The sequence below is a fragment of the Xenopus tropicalis genome, chromosome 2 (genome assembly GCF_000004195.4).
Source record: "Xenopus tropicalis strain Nigerian chromosome 2, UCB_Xtro_10.0, whole genome shotgun sequence".
In the NCBI taxonomy this organism is placed as follows: Eukaryota; Metazoa; Chordata; class Amphibia; order Anura; family Pipidae; genus Xenopus; species Xenopus tropicalis.
The window spans coordinates 55313662-55340248 of NC_030678.2; the positions used below are offsets into that span (position 1 = coordinate 55313662).

A 26587-nucleotide genomic window follows, 5' to 3' on the forward strand; every position below is an offset into this window, starting at 1 on the left:
ATTAAATATATATCGGCTTGCAAGCCCCCCGTGTGTCGCCCGCTCATGCGCGCTACCCCTCCCCCCACGTGTGTCGCCTGCTCATAAGCGTTCGGCGTGCACCCCGCCCCCCTGTGTGCGCATGACGGTGGAGCGGATGCCTGACAAGCCATATACTCACTCGCCGCTAGTTTAGTACGTCAGTCCACGGGGGATGGGGCACGCACAACGGCGGAATGGATGACAGACAAGCAATATAATCACTCGCCGCTACTTGACTAAGTCCGTCCACATAGGAGGGTGCGCGCATGACGGCGGAATGGCAAGCCATATACTCACTTGCTGTTAATTGTGTAAGTCCGTTCACGGGGGTGGGTGCGCACACGACGGGAGCGGATGCCAGACAAGCCATATACTCGAGTATAAGCCGAGAGTGACTTTTTCAGACCATTTTTGGGGCTGAAAAACTCGGCTTATACTCGAGTATATACGGTAAGCTCATTTAGTTAGGTTTATGTACAAAAACAAAAAGGTGCATTAACACTATATAAACCTCCAAATGATGCATTCTGGGAGTGTAAGTCCATCTGCTTTCCACAGAACCTGTAAACTGCCTGTCATGTAAAGCATTGGGACATCATGGCAAGGTGCCGCACGTCACCACTCCCATTTCGCTATACCTGCAATATGTTGCTCTTTATTCACCAATACTAGATGCACCCATGTGCAGTACACCTAAAAGCATTTTTGGGCTGGGCTAAGTGACAAATATTACTTTTCCCCATGAAATATAATGATTTAGCTTCACCTGACACAACCACTTTAGATTTCATTCCTCTAGATCAGTGCTGTCCAACTGGCGGCCCGCGACCCCCCCCTGTGTGGCCCCCCACCTGTCTGGCTGCTTTGATGGCTTACCTTTGAGTAAGCATTAAATGGTACTGGTACTGAGATTAACTGCCCCCCCCTGCATGGTTCTCACCTCAGATTCAGGCTGTAATCCCTCTGTATTGTTTAAAAATGTAATCCCCTGTGTTGTTCACACCTTTTAATACCTGCATTGTTCACCCCCTGCAGTGTTCACACCTCAGGCTCAGATGGTAATGACTCCCATTGTTCACTTCTTCACACCTCAGACATAGGTACTGTAGGCAGAGTATGGCACATACAGCCAGCATAGGGCAGGTAGAGTATGGCACACACAGGCAGCATAGGTCAGGGAGGGTATGGCACACACAGGAAGGGTAGGGCAGGCAGAGTATGGCACACAGTCAGGGTAGGGCAGGCAGAGTATGGCACATACAGGCAAGGTAGGGCAGGCAGAGTATGGCACACACAGGCAGCATAGGGAAGGTAGAGTATGGCACACACAGGCAGGGTAGGACAGGCACAGTATGGCATACACAGGTAGGGTAGGACAGGCAGAGTATGGCACACGCAGTCAGGGTAGGGCAGGCAGAGTATGGCACACACAGTCAGGGTAGGGCAGGCAGAGTATGGCACACACAGTCAGGGTAGGGCAGGCAGAGAATGGCACACACAGTCAGGGTAGGGCAGGCAGAGTATGGCACACACAGGCAGGGTAGGGCAGGCAGAGTATGGCACACACAGGCAGGGTAGGACAGGCAGAGTATGGCACACACAGGCAGGGTAGGACAGGCAGAGTATGGCACACACAGGCAGGGTAGGACAGGCAGAGTATGGCACACACAGACAGCATAGGACAGGCAGAGTGCTGCCTGTGTGTGCCATACTCTGCTTGCCCTATGCTGCTTGTGGGAGGTGAACCTGGCAGGGGTTTGTTGTAGGAGTTTGTTAGCAGTTGGAAATAGCCATTAAATGGTCCCAAAGGTGTGTAATTATGTACTGGGGGTTGCTATGCTATCCACAGGGGAGGAGGAGGCATATGGAATTTAAGGGTATATCTTAATATGACATAATTCTTTCACATATGAATGATGGTTGATATCCCCACAGTAAGGACCAAGCATTTGGGATTTTGCTGTGCTACCACCATTGTGATAAAATAGGTGTGGTTTGAAGTGGGTGTGGTTTCAAAAAGGGGAGTGGTCAAAACTGGCTTCCATTAGCGGCCCTCCACAATGTATGCTAGAGAAATTCCGGCCCTCGGCACCGTAGAAGTTGGACAGCACTGCTCTAGATCATTGATCACTACCAGTGGTTCACAAGCAACATGTTGCTCACCAACCCCTTGGATTTTGCTCCTAGTGACCTTAAAGGGGGTGATTATTTATTATTTCCTGGCTTGTAGGCAAATTTTGGTTGCATAAAAGATAGGTGTAAGGCAAAAAGAACCTCCTGTAGGCTGTCAGTCCCCATATGTGCTACCATATAGCCAATCTTGGCACCCCAGGAACATTTTTTATGTTTGTGTTGCTCCCCAACTCTTTTTACACATGATTGTGGCTCATGCGTACAAATGGTTACAGATTATGTTGGCAGTCAGGTCTTTCACAGTTGGATCCATATTTTATGATCTAAAGGCAGTAAATGGTTAAAGAACAACTACTCTACAAAATCTAATCAATACAAACGAACAGGAGATTTTGCAGTGAAATTACCAATACTTGTCTCTTGTAGTTAATTGCAAATATTGGAAGATTTGTTTCCTCTTGCTCACACTGTACTAGACATTTAAATGCTAGCAAGTGAATGGTAACCATACACAACACCAAGGTTCTTTAGTATGCTCCGGGAACACTGCATTTTTGAAGAACCTTATAAATCATTTACTATATCTTAAGGAATCTCACTTTGTCTCAACCCTATGACCCGTTATCTCACAAGTCTTTAGATGTTCTTTGCCCTGAAGGTGGAATAAAATGTGAACTTCCTTCTCCAACCAAAGGTTACTTGGTAGCAAGTTCTAAGAATTTGAGGCAAGGCCAAAATAAAAAATACAGGTGCAAAGCTCCTCCAGCAGCAATTGCACAGTCAATACAGTAAAGCTGGGTATAGAAGACATTTGCTCAGTAATACCACCTGTTTGCTGGGTCTAATAGGTGGTAACAATCTTTGGCCCCCAACAACTGGATCATAATGCAGGCATACAAAGACAAGTTGAAAGATGACTGCATCTACACTAGATGTGATTCTCAAATGATGCACTTTTCTAACTTTTCTGAAGCATATCTGGCAGGTTCTGCCTAGATAGTGGTCAAGCTGTCCATCCGGCCCATCTATAACCATCACAACAATGAAATCAAGGGCACCTCACCTTTATTTTCATGAAATATTAAAATCTTAAAAAAAAAAACTCTCAAAGAAAGATAAAGTCATTGGACATGGCAATTTGTTAGACACCTGCCAGTGACACACTCCAGTTCTTAAAAAATCGCATTGGCACAGAGAAGTTTATGGCAGGGAGGGTGGCCACCATCTGCCCTGGAATTCTTTACATCATGCCTTTCTTGAGGCATGTTCTATTTGGAAATGTTCAAGTCTGCGCATGCAGATTGTGATTTTTAAATGGAGCCCTGGCTTGAGTTATGAGGTATTACACACCATGTCACTGTGAGAAGCCTAGGAAATTAGCACCCACATACAGTGATGTGACAGGAGCAGCATATGCAGAGAATTGTGAGAATGGTTACAGACAACCCAAAGATCACCTCCAAAGACCTGTAAGAACATCTCGCTGCAGATGGTGTATCTGTACATCGTTCTACAATTCCGCACAATTTGCAAAAAGAACATCTGTATAGCAGGGTGATAAGAAAGAAGCCCTTTCTGCACTCACGCCACAAACAGAGTTGCTTGTTATATGCAAAAGCTCATTTAGACAAGCCACAGTCATTTTGGAACAAAGTGCTTTGGACTGATGAGACAAAAATTTAGTATAATATATGATGCTGGTTTCACTTTGGACTAAAAATTAATCCTATCTGTAAAAATGACCTCTTTGTTGGAGCTCCCTATAGATCCTCTCTGGTCCCTGTATGTGTTTCAAATGAGGGGTGGGCATGTCTCAACGGTCCCTGCCAGAAGCACAGTAGGAGGGGAGTAGTCAATCACAGCCCTGCAGTCACACAAGTAAAGACAGGCTTCAGTTCCCTACCAGGCCAGCCTATCCTACAGTGTAGTGCGCTGAGTGCTGCCGGCACCCCTGCAAATCCAGATAATTCAGCCAGCACTAAGTGGAACTAATGGGCGGGACTAGTAGGGTTTGGGGGAATTTCTTAGGGGAACTTTTTAACGCACATTCCTTCTGTATTTAGAAGTATAATGCACAGATACAGTCTTAATTTTCACATTATATGTCTCTTTTAAGCCATTTTATTAACAAAATTCTTATTTTACTGATCTTTTTTACCATAGAACAAGAAAAATAAAATTAAAACACACCTGGATAGAAAAAGACAAAAATTACTTTCATAAATACACCCCCTAGAATAAATGTGAGAACACACACGATTAAATACATTTTATAAATGATGTTTCCATATAGTGTCTGACTAACTTAGGATGTTATGTCAAGTGTTAAAGTACCACCTAGTGGTAATATCCGGTAAAAAATTACTGTGCAGAATTGTAGAAACATTAGCTAGACCCAGAAATGGATCAATAGCTGAAATCTATTAGATACTGGCTACAGTAATAATAACTTATTAATAAAGATAAGGGCGGTAGTAAAAAGTCAGGATGAAATGTGACAAATGTTTCCATTGTAGCAAATCCATCTCTGTTCTACACACGACAGAACAGAGGTAAGCACACTGACATCTTAATGGGGAGTTATATCCCTTTCATTAAAATATTTTATTGTGAGTTATACTATGCAAACAGTGTGTGTTGCATGTCACACACAGTTCATATCTATTCTACTGCAGAGTGGATTGGGCTGTGAGAGGCTTCCCTGTGATTGTATATAAATTTGTTTTCTACCTCTATTCTATTCATTCATGTACACTAACATTCCATTGTAACACTAATAAAGATGCAGAAAGTGCTATTCTGATGTTATGTATAATAATTCATCTTTATTTTTTGTTTTTATTTTGTATTATTCTTTAGTAGTCTACCTTTCAATTCAAGCTAAAGCTTAATCTGTGCTTTTTGCCTTGCATTCGTTCATAAAACGTAATTTCACACTTTTTTCTGTTGCAATATAGAAACTTCATTTAAGGGATTATGTCAATTTTATTCTTGAACAAATTTAATTTGTTGTTGTAATATTGTTGTGCAGACAACCATCTTAGTGCGTTGTGCCTGAGTCTGAGCTTTCAGAAGGAACCAGCACTACACATTAGAACTGCTTTCAGGTAACCTATTGTTTCTCCTACTTCCATGTAACTGGAGGAGTCCCAAGCCGGACTTGGATTTCTTACTATTGAGTACTATTCTGATATCTACAAATTTTTAGCAATTCAGGTGTCAGGGAGCTTCTGTCTTGTTACTTTTCCATTGTTCAGTTAATCAGCTGCTGGGGGAGAGAGGGAGGCTGGTGATATCACTCCAACTTGCTGTACAGCAGTAAAGTATGACTGAAGTAGGGATGCACCGAATCCAGGATTCGGTTCGGTATTCAGCCTTTTTCTGCAGGGTTCAGATTAGGCCAAAAACATTAAACCCTTCCAAATCCTAATTAGTGTATGCTAATTAGGATTTGGTTCGGATTTCAGCCGAATCTGAAAAACTGAGTTCGGTGCATAGACTGAAGTTTATCAGAGCACAAGTCACATGGGTGTGACACCCTGGGAAATAAAGATCATGGCTAGCCCCATGGGAAATTTCAATTTTAAAATTAAATATAAAAAATCTGTTTCATGCAGGTTTCAATGTAGGTTTCTGCTGGAGAGGCGCTATTAACTGATGCCTTTAAAAAAAAAAAAAAAATGTTTTCCCATGACAGTATTCCTTTAAAGGAGAAGGAAAGTCATTTTGGCATTTTACTGCCAATAGATTCACCGCATTAGTGCCACCTAGAACACTATATTTATTCTGCAGAAAGCATTGCCATACCTGAGTAAAGAGCCCGAAAAGCTTTCTCTATTTGTTTAAGACAGCAGCTGCCATTTTAAGTAGCTTCCTGCTACAGCTCTAGCAGTTATAGCTCAGATAACACAATTCTGGTGGGGGGAGTGAGTTTAATGCATTATTATGGGAGGGGGAGCAAGAGAGGGGAGAGAGCAGAGAGCTGCGCAGACTCTGGCCCCAGGAATGAAGGATTTTTCTGAGAGAGGAAGTCAGACACCCTAAGAACATGTTTACAAAAAAGGAAACAAGAAATCCAGTGTTTCTTTTGATAGAAGGCTCAGTGCAGCTTTTCTTATGCTTATGGCTGTATTTACATCAGGGGGCTCAAACTCAATTTACCTGGGGGCCGCAGGAGGCAAAGTCAGGATGAGGCTGGGCCGCATAAGGTATTTCACAAAAAATTGGCTTTCAAGGGATAATGCAAGGCACGGCGGGAGCTGCTGATTGCGGAAATGATGTTATGCCATCATAATAGTTATTATGGGAAGATGTTCTGTGTGCACAATTAGCTCCTTAGCAGCTAATTGTGCACACAAAACGTCTTCCCATAATAACTGTTATGATGGTATAACGTCATTTCCGCAATCAGCAGCTCCCGCCCGCCGTGCCTTGCATTATCCCTTGAATCGCAATAAAAATCGCGATCCATTCATTGCTTTTGAGAAGGCGTTGGTGTGGGCCACAAAATACTGTACTGAGGGCCGCAAATGGCCCGCGGGCCGCGAGTTTGAGACCCCTGATTTACATAGACCTTTCTGATAAAGCTTACTTAGTTTTTACCTTTCCTTCTCCTTTTAATATAATGTAGAGCAGTGCTGTCCAACTGGCGGCCCGCATGGCCCCCCACCTGTCTGGCTGCTTTGATGGCCCTTGTGTAAGCTTTAAATGGTATCTATACTGTGATTAACTGCCCCCCTGCATGGTTCTCACCTCAGATTCAGGCTGTAATGCCTCTGTATTGTTTAAAAATGTAATCCCGTGTTATTTACACCTTTTAATCTCTGCATTGTTCACCCCCTGCAGTGTTCACACCTTGGGCTCAGACTGTAATCACCCACATTGTTCACCTGTTGACACCTCAGACATTGTATGTACTGCCTGGTCTATGCTGCCTGTGTGTAGGCAGCATAGGGTAGGAAAAGTATGGCACATAGGCAGCATAGGGCAGGGAGGGTATGGCACACACAGGCAGCATAGGGCAGGCAGAGTATGGCACACACAGGCAGGGTAGGGCAGAGTATGGCACACACAGGCAGCATAGGACAGGCAGAGTCTGGCACACACAGGCAGCATAGGGCAGGCAGAGTGCTGCCTGTGTGTGCCATACTCTGCCTACCCTATGCTGCCTGTGCGAGGTGAACCTGGCAGGTGTTTGTTCTGGGAGTTTGTTAACAGTTGGAAATAGCCATTAAATGGTCCCTAAGGTGTGTAATTATTTGCTGGTGGTTGCTGTGCTATCCACAGGGGAGGAGAAGGAATATGGATTTAAGGGTATGTCTTAATATGACAAAATAATTCTTTCACATATGAATGATGGTTGATATCCCTACAGTGAGGACCAAGCATTTGGGTTTTTGCTGCACTACCACCATTGTGATAAAATGGGTGTGCTTTGAAGTGGGTGTGGTTTAAAATGGGGAGTGGTCAAAACTTGCTTCCATTAGCGGCCCATCACCATGTATGTTAGAGAAATTCCGGCACTGCACTGATGTAGAGAGTGATAATCTGCAACTGCTCTTTGTACTTTATTATTTGTGATTTTGGAATTATGTAGCTCCTTTTTTAACTCTCTAGTTTGGAAATTGAAATTCCAGCACCTATCTGGTTGCTATGGTCTAAATTACCATAGCAACCAGGCAGTGGTTTGAATAACAGACTGGAATATGAATAAGAGAGGTCTTTAGCAGAAAGATTAGTATTAAAAAGTACTAATAACAATAGGTTTTTGGGTGCGGGGTTCAGTGACTTCCATAAAAAAGCTGGAAAGAGTCAGAAGAAGAAGGCAAATAACTCAAAAACTATACAAAATAAATTAAGCTGCTAAGAATTGGCCATTCGATAACATACTTAAAGGTGACCTACCCCTTTAATTGGAATAAGCATCCTACAATCAAGCTACAGCATACCTCCCAACCGTCCCGCTTTCAGCTTCTCAGCATTGCCATTTAATTGATTGCTGTGCCTGCTCTGCTCTGGGGAAAAAACCCGCCCCCTTAACTCTTGAATCTCCCCTGCTACCTCAAGCTCACAGCCCTACCTTGATGTTATTTGGGAGGAGCATTTGTGACAGGCAAGGGTCAACTATCGGCATTGGCGGCATCCCTCTCCCTGCTCCTGCTCACTGGGTCAGGGGCTCAGGTGGGGCTCTGTCTTTTATCAGGCAGAAGAGGCTGCTGCCTTTATTTGTGTGCTGGACAGGTTCACCTTTCCACCCCTAACATATACTGTATCTCTCACTACTGGGAATCTCTGGCAGAGCACAGCATGCAGGGAAATAGGAGACAGAGGTATCGCAGATCCGTTCATAAAATATAGCAGACATTTAAAAGGGGCCCTTATAAGTTTGGGAACCTTAGGCTGGCCTTGTTAATATGGCTAGAAATTCTAGTGGTACATTAATATTGTTTTGCTTTCAACTGATTAAGAATAGAAGGAAATATGCCCTTTATCAATTTAATGTAGTCATACTGGCATGTTTGAAGTTAATATGTCCTTTATTCTTTTTATTTAGCGATTATACTGGCACATCTGGGGCATGTAAAGTGGGTGTGGCATGTGGGGCGTGGTCACAAAGCAGGCGTGGCCAAAAAATTTTGCCGCACTACCTGCGTAACATATTTTTGTCCCTCTTCCTTTTAATGAAATGTTGGGAGGTATGCTACAGTTCAGGTTCCGATAAACCTAACAGTAGGTATAAAAAGCCATGTTAGCATTACTTAAGTAATAAAACACTGAATAAGCTATAATTTGGTATTTTTCAAACATAAATGTTTATATACCATTTTATACATATATTATATATATATATATATATTATATATATAAGTTGCTTATTAGAAATTCACACTAGATGATTATAATTTGAGTCAATAACTCGCATTATTTGCTGCTAGGTGTTGGTCCTTAGTAGACCTACACCTTAGCACAGTGGTCCCCAACCAGTGGCTCATGAGCAACATGTTGCTTGCCAACCCTTTGTATGTTGCTCCCAGTGGCCTCAAAGCAGGGGCTTATTTTTTAATTTCTGGTTAGGAGGCAAGCTTTGATTGCATAAAACCAGGTGTAATTGTCAAACAGAACCTTCTGTAGGCTTCCAGTCAACATAGGGCAGGGGTCTCAAACTCGCGGCCCGCGGGCCATTTGCGGCCCTCAGTACAGTATTTTGTGGCCCACACCAACGCCTTCTCAAAAGCAATGAATGGATCGCGATTTTTATTGCGATTCAAGGGATAATGCAAGGCACGGCGGGCGGGAGCTGCTGATTGCGGAAATGACGTTATACCATCATAACAGTTATTATGGGAAGACGTTTTGTGTGCACAATTAGCTGCTAAGGAGCTAATTGTGCACACAGAACATCTTCCCATAATAACTATTATGATGGCATAACATCATTTCCGCAATCAGCAGCTCCCGCCGTGCCTTGCATTATCCCTTGAAAGCCAATTTTTTGTGAAATACCTTATGCGGCCCAGCCTCATCCTGACTTTGCCTCCTGCGGCCCCCAGGTAAATTGAGTTTGAGCCCCCTGACATAGGGGCTATCAAATAGCCAACTATAGCTTTCACTGGCACCTCCAGGAACTTTTTTGATGCTTGTGTTGCTCCCCAAAACTTTTTCCATTTGAATGTGGCTCACTGGTATTAAAGTTTGGGGATCCCTGCCTTAGCAGAAGCATTTTTCAGCAAAGTGGAGGGCCAGCCTGGGGTCATATATAAGGGGTTGCCAACAAATGCTCCCCACCCCCGTTATTAATCCTTTCCTTTTTCATTTTCCTTTCCACTGCCATTGAAACAAAAGTACCGGAACAGTTTTTACGCTAGTATTTTTGAAATACTTTTTTTTCGAAAACGAAAACGTCCCACATTTGTGTTACAGTATCAGTCCCACTGAAAAATAATGAGCAAAGTATAGTGGGCATCTAACAATTAGCTACTCACCATTTTATATCAACAGCGCAGGCCCCTACTGTGTTGTCAGTAACTCGACTTCTCTCTCAAGCGTCCCACTCCGTTGTCTCCCTGGCAACAAGATAGAACCGGAAACGTTTGCTGCCGTACGCAATCGTATGCGGAAGTGACGCGCGAAATTTGTTCTTTCCAGTTCCAGTTCGCCAGTCTCAGACTTTTCTTCCTGTTTTACTTCCGGTACTGAGCTGTTTTTTGGATAGTTTCCTGGAGGTTGTCTGATAGCAGAGGAGGTAAGTATTAGCGTGAGACTGTTTGTTTCTTTTTAACAATACATGGGTGGTTTTGTGACTTTTGCAGTTAAACTAAAAGACTTACCATCCCTATACTTTTTGTAACGTATTATAATAAACATCATACGCTACTGATCATTGGTAGTTTTCATGAAATGAAATGGTTTAGACATGTCCTTTATGGCTCTGTGCGTTACTGCCTGAGGCAGCTCTGTAGGTCAGGCTCTCATGGCCAAGTAACCGTCTGTATAGGAATAAAGCTAATGATTGTGCTTCTAACATCATATTTGAAGCACATCGTCCCTGTTCTGCCGGGCTGCTAATCTAGTATGGTTCTTGTTAGAATCCTGGAATTTCAGAGGGTCGCCAAGTAGTGAATAAAAAGCTTCCAGGGTATAAAAAGATACATTAAACCAAACCAACCTGAAAAAGTCCTCCGCCCCAAACAGTATATTTGCATAATGAAAAAATGTCATTTTGAGCAACTTTATATTACACATTTTCAGTTTTTTTAAAATAATTTGTAAATATAATTGCTATTGAAAGCAGCATTTTTTTTATCCCTTTTTGCTGTTTTCAATTATTGAAACAATGCAGCAGAAGTCCATTCTTGTATCGTGCAGTCAGCAAAATATCATTGGAGATTTACTTCCCATTATTTTCAGGCATGACATGTAGGATGGTTGCCAGCATATGCCTTTTACATTTTGTGCTTATATAATAATGCCAATGTATTGTAATCAGTTCTTAGCCACTGAAAATCTATTTTTTGTCATGTATTTTGATTCATAGTCCATCTGCCTCTACAAGTACAAAGCTACTATCAAAATACCTAAGCTCAGGAATGGCAGCCACCATGGAGAAGTTAAAAAGTAAGTATAGCTATACTTTAATGCTGATTATTGCTTTCTCTATACATTTTGATGTCCATATTATGTAAATCATATGTCTGATTGGTTTGTGTAAGGCCGAAGACAAATTGAGTTGTGATGGTTACAACAATGGCAATATGTTCTGTACAGCAAATTTCACACGCGACCACTTGTACATTTGCATATGGAATTCGTTGCCATGACTAGGTTTTTTAAAATCACTGTGACTTATCACCCAGATTGTCTTTGCCCTAAGAGCAGCATTTTTTTGTCAATGCATATCTCTGGGCCAATGTGTTACATCCTCTCGAGCCCTGCATTTTCCTCATATTATAGGGCATGTAGAAGAAAAAAATATATACACTCCATTTATCTGAAAGTTTAGTGCATAAGACCACACATACCCATCACAAATGATGTATGATTTTATGGAAAAAACGTTTTTTTTTGGGGGGGGGGGGGGGGGGGGGCAGATGCCCACAGAGCTACAGCACTGGTTTAGTGAAGCTCTTACTCCCTGGATGTCTGTCTGGACATCACTATGTAGCATTCCTGATGAAGGGATAACCTGAAAATGTTGAGCACTATCACGTCTGTGGCTCTATAAAATAGTCAAATACCTTAAATGCATATGAGCACCATTCCTTTTATACATATATACAGCATGCCACATATCTGAGTGCTATAGTAAGGCAATCTATTTAGCAGTCTGAAGAAGCCCTTGGAAGGCTTTATCTGGCCATCAAGTTTTAGTCTGTTATAATATATAAAAGCATCATGCTTAAAATCTGCTAAAAGCATAACTCCAGGGCCCTGGGCCCTGCAAATTCTTTTTCATTGAAAAAAATTGCGTCAAAGTCTGGAGAAATAGGAAAAGGGGAAAACCTAAAAAATAAGCAACAAAAATAGCAAAATTTAACTTAAGTTGAACTTTTTGGTTGCTTGGGGCAGTGCTCTAGAACTAAATAGTAAAAGCTAATTTAAAGGTGAGCCACCCCTCTAAATGAAAGGCACTTCTAAAACAGTTACTTTCATTTTTCCTTTTAGCTTTGGCATCCTCAACTCCTCTCCGAGGAACAGGTGATGGCATGGAAACAGAAGTACCTTTGAAATCAGAAGTTAATTCATCTTGCACTAAGACAGCTCAAAGCCCAAGAAAGAAAACCACTGTATCACCATCGCTAAGCCCAGGGGTACTTCAACTGGGAAAAATTCAAAGTGACAAAGCTGTTGAAATCGAAGCTATCCGGATACTAATACCAAAAGCAGCCATAACACATACATCAATGACTAAGAATTCTAAACACCTAGAATCAAATGGACACAGCACAACAGAACTAGCAGAGAGTGTCACTGATCCCTGGAAACAACTGTCTGAACTTAAAAGCACCCTAGAAAAGTTAAAGAATTCAGAGAGAAGATTATTGCAAGACAAAGAAGGTCTTGCCAACCAGCTTAAAGTTCAGACTGAGGTATGCTTTTTCACATGTGTTCTTTATAGGGTATTAAATGTTATTTTATTGAAAACATTTTGCAGCATTTTAAAATTAACAAAAACTTCATTATTAAGCCAACAAACTAGGTTTAGTTTCCTTTAAAAGGAGATTTTCAATTCAACTGAAAAAATACAGTTTATCAATCAGAATTGGAGTGTTTTTATTTAATCTCATACTTTTGCTTAAAATTAAATATCTGTAGTCCTGTTTACCTTTAGATTTGTGAATGTAACATTTATAGGTACCCTTACTGCCATACAGTTTTTGAATATTTTTTGCCTTTTTCCTGGAGGGACTTATACATTACCTAGAAAAACTATACATCATTTTTTGTAATGTCATTACTCTTACATGATATGTTTCTAAATAAAATCCTTATTGTATAGATTTATGAAGGGTTTACACTACCACATTTTAAAAGCACTGCTTCATAAATCTGCATACATTTTTCAAAAGAACTGTATGATGAATCCAAAATGCATAAATATGTATTTCTACTTGAAACTATTCAGTTGCAATGCTTTCCCCAATTATTGGTTTTTATAAAACAATTTTGAATATTTTTAAAAAACACTTTATAGCTTGTAACTGCTAAAGTCGGATACCATTTCTGAAGACCACCTCAAAGCTTGCTCTTTACCACAATTTATTTCCTCACATTGACTTACACAATTCAGTATGTAATGGCAATACAGTGCTTTTGTTTGGGTGCAAATATGTTTGTATTGGAGAATGCCAGTGTGTGTATATGTATGCTAAATTGGAAAAAAGTATTCCCTAAATGTGTGTATGTGTTACCTAGTGTATATGTGTGATGGAAGCTGGAGGCACACACTGTTGGGGTCTCTGTGGGGAAGGTTCATGGGACACATTCTGTAGATGCCTGTCCTCAAGTAGAATGTGCTTCAACAATAGATTCAGTGCTGAAGTGCTTTTCATGAACTGCTGAGAAACATAACGGATACATTCTTGGCAGTTTATTCTGTGCGCCTGCTGGTACTTTGACTTAACGGCAAAGGGTTAATATTGTACAATTTAAGCTAATGTTGACTCATTTTATATCCATTGCTAACTTAGGCATTAATAAAGCATTTTACTAAATACACTTTTTCTGTTTTCATTCATACATTAATCATTTTTAGGTAAATCGGGAGTTGAAAAAGTTGCTTGTGGCCTCTGTAGGAGATGATTTGCAGTATCACTTTGAGCGTATGGCTAGAGAGAAGAACCAGCTTATCTTAGAAAATGAGGTTTTGGGCAAGAATACAGCTCAGCTCTCAGAGCAGCTTGAACGCATGTCTATACAGTGTGATGTGTGGCGCAGCAAGTTCCTTGCAAGTCGGTAAGTTAAAATTTCTCCTTGTATGAAAAAGGCATTTCTGTGGAATTCATTGATGTGCCAAGGACCATCATTTTATAAGAAATGGCTTTTAGCATGAGGGACTCTTGTCTTGAGTGGGTCCAGTAAGAACCTTTGACATCCATGCCCCCACCCTGCACAGTAGCTGGTGGTGCAGACATATAACTAGTGCACCAAGAATGTACATATAGAAAGCTCCCATGTCTGCCTTCACATGCATACAGCATTTTTAGTAGAAGCCAAATAATTTACAAACTATAAAAAATTAATAATAAAGACCAGTTGAAAAAGTTAGCTTAGAATTGGCCATTCTATAATTATACGTGTTGTATATTGTATTAGAATTCGGCATCCTGAAACTGAATGGGCCTGTGTCTTTACAGAGTAATGGCGGATGAACTGACCAACATGAGGACAAATCTACAACGACAAAACAGAGATGCCCAAAGTGCCCTTCAGGATTTGCTGAGTGAAAGGGAGCGGCTCCGCCATGAAATGTCTGAAACACAAAAGTAAGATTTTCCAGATAACAGCACTATTCATATTTAATTTACTTTGTAAGCTGTGTAAAATGTGTATTTTATACAATTAAATATATGTGCGTATTGTACACAAAAGCCATAAATGTCCTGTAAATGATATCCTTACAAATGGTGCTTAGTGAGGTTATCCAGTATAATCAGTGCTTAGAGATGTAATTTGTGTCACATGAAATGACACCCTGGTTTAAAATATAAAGATGCTAGAAGTCACCTCAGAGCTTCATGACCTTTATAAAAGCACTCAGCCTTTGGCCTTGTGCCTTTATATGCCTTACAATAGGGGGGTACATTATTCCCTATATACATGCACAGTACGCAGGGTCTTAGTAAAAACAAACCTATGACTTGCATATACACAGTGATAATGCTGAGGCACTTGGTCATTATGCTTGTGCTCCAACAAGGCCAGTCACACAGAGGCTTGCCTCCTGCTGTGGTGGCGTAGCGCTCACAAGGGATGTTTTCTTGAAGAATTACTAACGTTACCACCAACAAGAGTGCAGGCTCTGTTAGTTCGAGCCTCTGGTGGGTGAATCAGTTTTGATCATTTTTCACTGGCTGTATAAATGTGCTTATTCATATGTGACTTGATACTTGCATTTCTTACAGAACATTAGAAGAGCTGTTGGACTCTCTGCAGTGGGGAAGACAAAAAATATATGCACCAATTCCTCAACCTCACACAACTACAGAACTTATTGCAGCCAACCTCAAACTAGCAAAAGCTATACAATCCCACCTGATTGGAAATACTGGATCGGACCACCAAAAACCAGCCGCAAAGCCAATAGAGTATTGCAGCACTCCTGCAGAAAATATGGCTGAAATGGTAAATTCATTCATGTTGAATTTTTCTCTTTACAAAACATATAAACTCTTACTTACAACAGTAACTAAGTTCAAAGTTCTATAGTAATATCATTTGATAATTACTTTTTTACTTTCCTGCATTTTACTTTTTATGATTTATGCTACACTGGCTAACCAGGGGACAATTTAAGATTTAGAATTATGTCCCTTGGTTTTCCTTCTCTCTGCTGAGAGCTAAGGGTGAAGACACATGGGGCGAATAATCGCCGCAACTTTTAAAAAAGTCAATCACGACTGATTGCGCCGACTTTCCCGCCATTGGTAATTATTAAAATGTTGCTGCAACTAACACTCTACTTTTTCACTGTGTGGTTAGCCTAGCATTGTTTCTCTGTACATCCTTGTGCCAAATGCATCGTACTGCAATCCAACACTGACCCAAGTTAACATTTTATAAAGCAATGTTTTACGATTTAACTGAGAAAAGATATAGTTGGCCCGAATTTTCACTAGTTATAGTCAGCCTGCAAACCACTAAGTAACTTAGTGTCAAAGTGACATTAAACATTTGGTGTGATCTGGTTTCTAGTGAGTTGGATAGGATGCCACTTAACTGAGTGGTGTTAGGGTTCCTAACCACTCACTGTAAGTGTAGGGACCTGTGGGTGCTCTCCTGCAAGGACAAAGACGTATACGGGAACAAGAAGGTTGCAACCACTAAGGCAGATAAAACTTGCCCATAGCTTTTATACCTTTTGTGTACGTGCAAATACAAAGGAATGTATTAGAAAAAATAGAAAGAGACCCCCTTAGCTTCAAAGATGACTAATGCAGGAATGTGAGGAGTATACAGGGAGTATGGGATGCATCAGTGAGCAGATAAGATAAAGTTGTTTTTCATAACATGTATTCCACATGGTGCAAGCCATGCTAGGGAACTATTTGGGAAAAACAACTATGATGTCAAGCCTTGCAGTCAGCAGTTACAAAATGGAGCTATATTTTAAAATGGGGTATAAAATGCTAAGCTTCAGAGTATATGAATATATGATATTATGTCAAACCTCACAAGTGGGGTGGCAGAAAACTCACAAATATATTACCTGTGTCATTCTAAATATACTGCTAAGTACGCTGCTTTTTATGGCTATTTGCTGGTTGTTTTAGCCTGCTATCACTTTCAATTGCCCATCATATCAGTCTATAACTTTATTATGCTATAGAGATGATGACTTTTAGGCTGGTGCAATAAGTGTGGTATATAAAATATGGCATTTTTCGACATTTTCTGGTTTAATTCTCCCTTAAATTCGTACCTTTCTGTACATTCAGAGTGGCATGAGCTAGATGTATCCAGTGAGAAATTACAAAATATCCAAAACTATATTTTCCTCTTTTTAATTTTTTTTTTCCCCCCCATAGTTGTTGAAAGTTCTGGATCCAGTTTCCTGCACCGATGGTTCACCAGACATCCCGTTTTCAGATTCTTCATCCTTTCTAGTAGCAAAGCAAAATATTGGCCGGTTTCACCCATACACCAGATATGAAAATATCACATTCAACTGCTGTGATCGGTGCAGAGGAGAACTGATCGCTGTATAACAGCATACGATAGTCGTTGCTCTCCCTTTTTGCAGTTGCAGTATTCCGCTGCTGTGGGCTTATACATGCCATTCTTAAGATTCACAGCACAGCAATAGATTTAAATCCAAAGACTTGATCAATTAATAATAAAAATAAATTGTATTTTAGATCTATCATGTTTTATAATAAATTATTTGATAATGATTTTGGTGTAATAGTCATAAACATAAACGGTTTACAAATAGTGCAATACCCAACACTGGGCAGGTTTATTTATTCACTAATAACTATGTTTTTCTCTACTTGAGCATATTACAGTGTTAAGTGCAAAGCTTGCTTAAGTATAAAACTGTGGATTCTGTTACAGCGACATGTTAAAAAATAAAATACACACACAAACATTCATGTGCCGAACTGTTTATTTGGCAGTAGCTGTTCACTTAATAATGGTAATAGCAAATATACTTATTGCAGGTGTTTGATCGCTCCATGGGCAGTTAAAGGGGATGTTCACTTTTAAATAGAAGTTAGAAAGTGAACAATCCTTGAAATTAAAAACCTTTTTTCTAATTCACGTTGGTTTTTTAAAATGAAGCTTTGCCAAGATATTTGGCTTTGCAGGTTTTGAGCAAACCTCCAAGTCCAGCTTGGTTTCCTCTTCTGCCCTGCAGAGTGCCTAAAAACCTGAAGCACTATTACGCATCCATCTTTCTTCTGGTATATTTGCATATCAGTGATCCCATTAGCTGGCCCACTTCAGCCAATCAGATCAATGACATGCAAATTAAAGGGCCATGTGCAATAGCACTGGATTCCAAGATTACTTACTATGTCACCCTGTAGGTAGGGTCCACTGGCACAAGCAGGGGTTTGGCAACCCCCCAGCACGAAGAAGCTGTAGAGGTAAATCATTGGTGTACTTGTAAGCAAAAGACCAAAATAAGTCATTCCAATTTGGAGAAAGAAATGGGTTGAAGAAAAAGACTATATATTGATATGTAAAATTCAGCATAGCCATCTTTATGATAAACTAGCCAATTACATTGGAAAAACATACGGATTACTTACAAACAATATTACTTTTTTTTTACATTTAATTTTGAAATTTCACATGGGGCTAGCCATATTTTTCATTTCCCAGGGTTCTACAGCCATGTGACCTGTGCTCCGATAAATTTCAGTCACACTTTACTGCTGAGCTGCAAGTTGGAGTGATATCACTCCCCTCCCTTTCCCACCCAGCAGCAGAACAATGGGAAGGTATCAAGATAGCAGCTCCCAGTAGATATCAGAACTCAATAGTAAGAAATCCAAGGCTTGCGACTCCTCCAGTTACATGGGGGTAGAAGAAATAATAGATTGCCTGAAAGCATTTCTTATATGTAGCGCTGGCTCCTACTGAAAGCTCAGACTCAGGCACAATGCACTGAGATGGCTGCCTACACACTGATATTACAGCTAAAAAATACATTTGTAGATTCAAGAATAAAATTTTAAATGGTAGCATGAATTATTTCCAAACTATAAAAACTATTTAAATGTATGCTAGAAAAATCATGACAGAATCTCTTTATCTAGGCTGATCTGATATAAAACTGAAACCTGTCTTTGCTTGTGTGAGTGCAGGGCTGTGATTGGCTCTCCCCCTCCTGCTGTGCTTCTGGCAGAGACTGTTAGGACACGCCCACTATAGGGATCTATAGGGAGCTCCAATAAAGGGGACATTTTTACAGATAGGATTAATTTTTAGCACAAAGTGAAACCAGCACCATATATTATTAATAATTGCCTACAAAATTAGGGTTTTTCCCATTTATCCAATATATCTCCTTTAACGCATTGCCTGCCAAGGACATATCGCAGCAATTACCCTAGACCAGTGCTGTCCAACTGGCGACCCCCCTCTGTGTGGCCCCCCACTTGTCTGGCTGCTTTGATGGCTTACCTTTGAGTAAGCATTAAATGGTATCAGTACTGAGATTAACTGGCCCCCTGCATGGTTCTCACCTCAGATTCAGGCTGTAATCCCTCTGTATTGTTTAAATATGTAATCCCCTGTGTTTTTCACACCTTTTAATCTCTGCATTGTTCACCCCCTGCAGTGTTCACACCTCAGGCTCAGGCTGTAATCACTCCCATTGTTCACTTCTTCACACCTCAGACATAGGTACTGTAGGCAGAGTATGGCACATACAGCCAGCATAGGGCAGGTAGAGTATGGCACACACAGGCAGCATAGGTCAGGGAGGGTATGGCACACACAGGAAGGGTAGGGCAGGCAGAGTATGGCACACACAGGCAGGGTAGGGCAGGCAGAGTATGGCACACAGAGGCAGCATAGGGCAGGTAGAGTATGGCACACACAGGCAGCATAGGTCAGGGAGGGTATGGCACACACAGGCAGGGTAGGGCAGGCAGAGTATGGCACACAGAGGCAGCATAGGGCAGGTAGAGTATGGCACACACAGGCAGGGTAGGGCAGGCAGAGTATGGCACACAGAGGCAGCATAGGGAAGGCAGAGTATGGCGCACACACAGTCAGGGTAGGGAAGGCAGAGTATGGCGCACAGAGGCAGCATAGGGCAGGTAGAGTATGGCACACACAGGCAGCATAGGTCAGGGAGGGTATGGCACACACAGGCAGGGTAGGGCAGGCAGAGTATGGCACACAGAGGCAGCATAGGTCAGGGAGGGTATGGCACACACAGGCAGGGTAGGGCAGGCAGAGTATGGCACACAGAGGCAGCATAGGGAAGGCAGAGTATGGCGCACACACAGTCAGGGTAGGGAAGGCAGAGTATGGCGCACACACAGTCAGGGTAGGGAAGGCAGAGTATGGCGCACACACAGTCCGGGTAGGGAAGGCAGAGTATGGCGCACACACAGTCAGGGTAGGGAAGGCAGAGTATGGCACACACAGGGTAGGGAAGGCAGAGTATGGCGCACACACAGTCAGGGTAGGGCAGGCAGAGTATGGCACACACAGGAAGGGTAGGACAGGCAGAGTATGGCACACACAGGCAGGGTAGGACAGGCAGAGTATGGCACACACAGGCAGGGTAGGACAGGCAGAGTATGGCACACACAGACAGCATAGGACAGGCAGAGTGCTGCCTGTGTGTGCCATACTCTGCTTGCCCTATGCTGTTTGTGGGAGGTGAACCTGGCAGGGGTTTGTTGTGGGAGTTTGTTAGCAGTTGGAAATAGCCATTAAATGGCCCCAAAGGTATGTAATTATGTACTGGGGTTGCTCTGCTATCCATAGGGATAAAATAGGTGTGGTTTGAAGTGGGTGTGGTTTCAAAAAAGGGGAGTGGTCAAAACTGGCTTTCATTAGCGGCCCTCCACCATGTATGCTAGAGAAATTCCGGCCCTCGGCACCGTAGAAGTTGGACAGCACTGCCCTAGACAATAAGCTAAGGGGACTGTCGTGTTTGTCCTGCAACAATTGAAACCCCAAACAGCAGACAAGTCACAAATCAAATCAAATCACTTTTATTGTCACATCATATTACTGGTACACTGGTACAGTACATGTGAGTGAAATTCTTGTGTGCAAGCTTCACAAGCAGCAGTGGAGTACAATATATAGAATAAATATGCACATGAGTAGGCATGTATAAAGTATGTACAAAATATAAGAATGAGTCCACATGAATTATGTAGTTTCCTGTCCAGCTTCAAGGGAATGATGGTGTTGAATGCTGAGCTGTAATCTACAAACAGCATTCTCACATACGTGTCTCTCTTCTCCAGGTGCGAGAAAGCAGTGTGTAATGTCAGGGCTATGGCATCATCAGTGGACCAGTTGTGGCGATATGCGAATTGTAGAGGGTCCAGTGAGTCCGGTAGAGCAGAGCAGATGAAGTCCTTAACCAGCCTCTCAAAGCATTTGCTTACGATGGGGGTCAGGGCTACCAGTCACCAGTCATTCAGTGATGAGGCTGTGGATGTTTTGGGTACCGGGTCGATGGTAGCCATTTTGAAGCAGGCTGGGACTACAGACAGAGAGAGGGAGAGGTTGAAGATGTTTGTAAACACTCCAGCCAGCTGAGCCGCGCATGATTTAAGGACACGGCCGGGGATACCGTCAGGACCAGCAGCTTTGCGTGTGTTCGCCTGTCTAAAGCACCTCCGCACATCCTCTTCAGATACGGTGTGCGCACTGACATCATCCACAGTGCGTGCGCTATCTGGTCTCGTGGTGTTCACTTTGTCGAATCTAGCGAAAAATACGTTTAGATCCTCACACAGAGAGGCTGTGGTCTGTGGTGTGCTGATTTTCCCTCTGAAGTCTGTGATTGTGTTCAGTCTTTGCCACATTCTCTGAGGATTGTCAAATTGTTCCTCCACTCTGCCTCTGTACTCACGTTTGGCTGATTTAATTGTCTTCCTGAGTTGGTAGTTGGTGTGTTTGTAGTCTGATGTGTTCGCGGAGGCAAAGGCAGAGTTTCGCGCCACCAGTGCCATGCGAACATTATTGTTTATCCATGGTTTTTGATTCGGGTAGACTTTCACTGTTTTGGATGGGACAACATCATCTACGCATTTCCTAATGAATCCACAGACTAAGTCTGTGTACTCATTGATGTCGCCAGCAGCCATGCGAAACATTTCCCAGTCTGCGTGATCAAAACAGTCCCGTAACATGGATTCTGATTGGTCCGACCAACAGTGCACCGCCCTCAGGGTTGGAGCTTCCTGTTTCAGCTTCTGCCTATAGGCAGGCAGGAGCAGAATGGAGTGATGATCCGATTGGCCAAATGGGGCTCGGGGGAGGGCTTTGTATGCATTCCGGTAGGAAGTGTAACAATGGTCAAACAGCCTCCTCGTGTGTTGAATTGTATGTGCTGATGGAGTTTTGGTAAAACTTTCCTCAGGTTTCCTTTGTTGAAATCCCCGGTCGTGATAAACGCCGCCTCTGGGTGTGCGGTTTCCTGACTGCTGATCGTGCTGTACAGTTCCCTTTGTGCCTGGTCAGTGTCGGCTTGTGGGGGAATGTAAACAGCCGTAAGAGTGACTGCTGTAAATTCCCTCGGTAGCCAGAATGGCCGACACATAATCATCAGATACTCCAGGTCTGGTGAGCAAAAGGACTTTATCAGGTGCACGTTTGCATAATCACACCAGCTGTTGTTGATCATGAAGCACACACCGCCGCCTTTGCTTTTTCCAGTTACCTCCAGTGACCTGTCCACACGGTGCACTGAAAATCCCGGTAGATGAATGGCAGAGTCCGGTAACTTGTCCGATAGCCAGGTTTCTGTGAGTCAGATTACGCAGCAGTCCCGCATCTCTCGCTGGAATGAGATTCGTGCCCGGAGTTCACACAGCTTGTTCTCCAGAGACTGCACGTTAGCCAGTAATAAGCTGGGGAGGGAGTGGTGGTCTGTTAGTGTGCAGTCTCTTTCGAACCAGAACGCCAGATCTTCTGCCTCTGTGTCGGCGTTTGCGGGCTCCAGGGACCCAGAACAGAGGAGTCTCAGATGAGATGAATGGGGGGTTTACAAACAGAGGTTCTGTGTACCAAAACTTGAACTCCGGAAAACGGTAAGAAAGTCCAGCTCTTATGTCCAGTAGGGTTTGGCGATTGTACACAAAAGACATATCATACTATTAGTACAAAAGTAAAGGAAAAGTAGATGGGCCTTATAATCATGGAGCTCAGGAGTGATGTGGTTCCAAAGACTGCAGAGAACTTCCGTGCCCTTTGCACACATGAGAAGGGGTTTGGCTACAAGAACTCTGGCTTCCACAGAATTATCCCTGAATTCATGTGCCAGGGAGGTGACTTCACCAACCACAATGGAACTGGTGGGAAATCTATCTACGGAAATAAGTTTGCTGATGAGAACTTCCAGCTGAGGCACACTGGCCCTGGAATCCTCTCTATGGCCAATGCTGGAGCAAATACAAACGGCTCCCAGTTTTTCATCTGCACTGCTAAGACCTCCTGGCTTGATGGAAAGCATGTCGTGTTCGGGACCGTTATTGATGGCATGGATGTCGTGAAAAATACGGAGAAACTAGGTTCTCAGTCTGGAAACGACTGTTGCTTGAGGGAGCTTGCGACAAGGCTGCCATAAACGGCACCAGTTAAACAATCATGTGTCTGCTGTTTGGGCCTCTCTTACAGCCTACACTTCCTGCTAACTATAGGAAATATTGGTAGTTTGAAGTAGAAAAAAATATCACCAATGTTAGATTCATCAGAATGTTTTCTTTCCAAAAATATATGTTTATACATATAAATGAGGGGACTTTGTACTGTCATCGGGGCATTGTTTGCAGTAGCTAAATTGGTAGCCCAGAAAATTCCTATACATTATTTTAATCTTAGGGTCCCTGTAGGCCACATACTTTGGTAAATCTATGCATATTGGGCATCACACTCTTCAGTAGACTTTAACTTCATATTTAGGATGATTTACTTTTGATTTACTTATGTAAGAAATTGTGCAAGATAAATGTGGCAAACCGCAACATAGTTACATAGGGTTGAAAAAAGAGTAAACCCAGCACACACAAACCTATACTGACCTATCTATACACTCACATACATAAACCATATATTCCAACATCAATACTAACTGTAGATTTTAGTATCACAATAGCCTTGGATACTATGTTTGTTCAAGAACTCATCCAAGCCCCTCTTAAAGGCATTAATAGAATCAGTGATTACAACATCACTAGGAAGTGCATTCCACAACCTCACTGCCCTCAATGTGAAAAACCACCTACGCTGCTTCAAATGAAAGTTCCGTTCCTGTTCTTAAGGGGTGACCTCTGGTGCGCTGGTTGTTTTTATGGGAAAAAATAACATCACCTATCTGCTTATAATCCCCTCTAATGTACTCTCGTAAACGCCTTTTTTTCCAGAGAAAACAACCCCAACCTCGACAGTTTAACCTCCTAGCTTAAATCTTCCATCCCCTTTACCAGTTTACTTGCACGTCCCTGCATTCTTTTCAGCTTATTAATATCCTTCTTAAGGACTGGAGCCCAAAACTGCACTGCATACTCAAGGTGAGGCCTTACCAGGGACCTATAAAGGGGTAAAATTATGTTATCATCCCTTGAGTCAATGCCCTTTTTTATACAAGACAGCATTTTATTTGCTTCAGTAGCCACAGAATGACACTGCCTGGAATTAGACAACTTGTTATCTACAAAAATCCCCAGATCCTTCTCAATTAAGGATCCCCCAAAACACTTGCATTTAGCAACATTTTTAGGGGATTTTCACAAATGTGATAAAAACAACATTTTGGAAAGCTTTGCAGTTTGGTAGTTTGAAAATGTTTATGTAGTATTGTCATTTTGGGGCCCCTACATGCCACATACTTAGATAAACCTATACACATTGGGCATCAAACTGTTCAGTAGACCCCTGACATTCAACTATACCTAGATTAAACAACCTACATACCTACATATGTGGAAGATAAGATGAAAGCTTTGGGGCAATTTTCAAAAATGTTATCAAAACCACTAACTTCAGGAAATCTTTGTGGTTTGGTAGTTTGCATTTGCATTTTGGATTTGGGAGAATGTGTACTTTCCAAAGATGTATAGTTTTCTGGGGTAAATTTACTGTTATACAGATTTCTGCAGCGTTGCTTTGGAAATTTGGTAATGTACTGTTGGGAGTTTTTGACCCATACAAGTCACAAATGGTACAACAAACCAAAACTATTTCCTCACAAATTATTGTTTATGAAACCTATAATATTCCCAGTAATATGTTTTATTAAAATTAGCACAAGACAAGATGAGATTGCTTCTGCACATGCTGGATGTGTGCATGGCTATGGGAAATTAGTGATTCCTGTACTGCCTGTAAATAGCTCAAGAGTTTCTCTAATGTATCTTCAGTCAGAGGATGTTGTCACTTCAAACATTGGGTGTTTTATGACCAAATAAATCTGAACAATTACCTTGTTTTGCTTACATTTTTTCCTGCCATTTTAATCAAATTTTAGTTTGGACTGGATATTTCCATATCTTGCATTGTTTCTAAAAAAATTGCAAAATTATCAGTGTAAAAAACAGTGTATAGGCACCTGTGCAACCAGCTGTTTGTTTATTTAATTGGCCAAGGTCAACTATAAGGTCAATTAATTCTCATTAACGCTACTAAACATATTTCCTTTACATTTATTACTGCAATGTCGCCAATAGCTTGTATTTGCCCTTGATGGGTAAGTGGTGGATTTATTTGAAACTCTTGACATAGATAGGTTCAATCAAAATGAGTGGTGGTGGCTGAGGAAAGACTGAATGGAATCACAAGTCTGTAAGAGTTGCAGGGTTCATTTCTCTCAGGCCCTACGTCAGTCTTTGTAAAAGACTACCATAATACAATAATCGCTGCAATTCATCTTTGACAACAGCTGGGTCAATAGGGTGCAACCTTCTGCATATTAAGAAGTGATTATTCAGAGAAATAAATTGTACTTTCATTAGACCTTGGGGTAAAAATACCCCCCCCCCAAAAAAAAGACTATTTTTATTTCTCACTTTTAAGGCCCTTTGCCATTTAACACTTTTGAATTCAAAACTGCTCCCTGGTTGCTAAGTAAATTATCCCCAGCAACCAATTAATCATTTAAATTACTGTTAATGTTGATCTCTTCTCATACTACAAGTTAATTTTATGACCAACATAATAGTTCTAACATTTCTTATATTGCACATAAATATAGATAGAAAAAATGAAGGTAAAGAATCCTTTATTTTTTTTACATTTCAGTCAAGAACTAACAGAAGAAGTTGTGTTCTCCTACTACAAATAGCAAGGGTCAGATCTTCAATAAAAAGGTGTCAGGGGCCCCAAGAACTTTAGGGGCCCCATCAATACTAGTACTATGAAGGGGCCAGTTTAATTTTCACATGTGCGTAGGTGCGGGTATAGACTGAGATGGTAGGGATTAAGAAATCCCTCTCTCTTTTACAGCTCCATTTCCTGTGACCATAGTGTTGGCTAAGTAACTGATCCTGAAAATAATACCTGCTAATGTACCATATCAGCAGGCATATAGTGCACTGTCTCACGAGGATGCGAAAGGAGTCACAGCTCCTCATAACTTCCTCACAGGTCAGACAACAGTTTAAGGGCATCCCTAGCACATAAGGAAGTGAGAGGAGTGACAGACCCCTGTTACAGCCAGGTCAGTGGTACAGTATCCATCTAGTTTGGCCAGGGAAAAAATGGTCAGATACATTGACAGTTTGGCCAGTGTATGCTCTAGTGACTGGGATAGATTTTACTAAAGAGCGAACAATTTACTTAGGCTAAATGTGACCACAGGGCACTTAGTCAATCCCTGCTTTACTGCTCAGCCATCAGTGCAACAATAGCCATCTACCAATCCAGGGTCCGCCAGGACACCGGGATAAAACCCGGTGAGCCCTGACTCTAGGGGGCGGCCCAGACCCGACCCTTGCCAGCACTTCCCCTGCCCACTGTTCCTCCCCTGTTGCGTTAAACTTATGCACGCTCAAGGGAGGACGTTGGGTGGGGG

General features: G+C 41.9%; 3 protein-coding genes across 3 annotated transcripts in view; 2 read left to right on the forward strand and 1 right to left on the reverse strand.

The window, feature by feature from the left end:
- Positions 1–10218, reverse strand: part of nme7 (NME/NM23 family member 7) — a 63100-nt gene extending 52882 nt beyond the window's left edge. Inside the window, exon 1 of the mRNA NM_203572.1 lies at positions 10137–10218. Coding sequence (NP_988903.1) covers positions 10137–10139 — 3 coding nt within the window. The 5' untranslated portion in view covers positions 10140–10218. The remainder of the gene's footprint in view (positions 1–10136) is intronic.
- Positions 10219–10319: 101 nt separating this feature from the next.
- On the forward strand, positions 10320–17465 carry blzf1 (basic leucine zipper nuclear factor 1). Its single transcript, NM_001008040.2, has 7 exons — positions 10320–10396; positions 11189–11268; positions 12316–12740; positions 13907–14106; positions 14508–14636; positions 15276–15495; positions 16899–17465. Exons 2-7 carry the CDS (start codon positions 11241–11243, stop codon positions 17076–17078), a joined length of 1182 nt encoding a protein of 393 aa, NP_001008041.2. The 5' UTR covers positions 10320–10396; positions 11189–11240; the 3' UTR covers positions 17079–17465.
- A 5222-nt stretch (positions 17466–22687) lies between these two features.
- Positions 22688–23161, forward strand: LOC100488106 (peptidyl-prolyl cis-trans isomerase). Its single transcript, XM_004912350.4, has one exon. It carries the CDS (start codon positions 22703–22705, stop codon positions 23144–23146), a length of 444 nt encoding a protein of 147 aa, XP_004912407.1. The 5' UTR covers positions 22688–22702; the 3' UTR covers positions 23147–23161.
- The last annotated feature ends 3426 nt before the right edge of the window (positions 23162–26587 follow it).

Excerpts from the sequence above, each read along its gene's own strand:
- LOC100488106 (XM_004912350.4), top strand. The coding sequence starts at position 22,703 with ATGGGCCTTATAATCATGGAGCTCAGGAGTGATGTGGTTCCAAAGACT.
- blzf1 (NM_001008040.2), top strand. The coding sequence starts at position 11,241 with ATGGCAGCCACCATGGAGAAGTTAAAAA. Across the intron at positions 11,269-12,315 it reads CACCATGGAGAAGTTAAAAA|CTTTGGCATCCTCAACTCCT; the intron begins GTAAGTATAGCT and ends TTTTCCTTTTAG. Across the intron at positions 12,741-13,906 it reads AGCTTAAAGTTCAGACTGAG|GTAAATCGGGAGTTGAAAAA; the intron begins GTATGCTTTTTC and ends AATCATTTTTAG.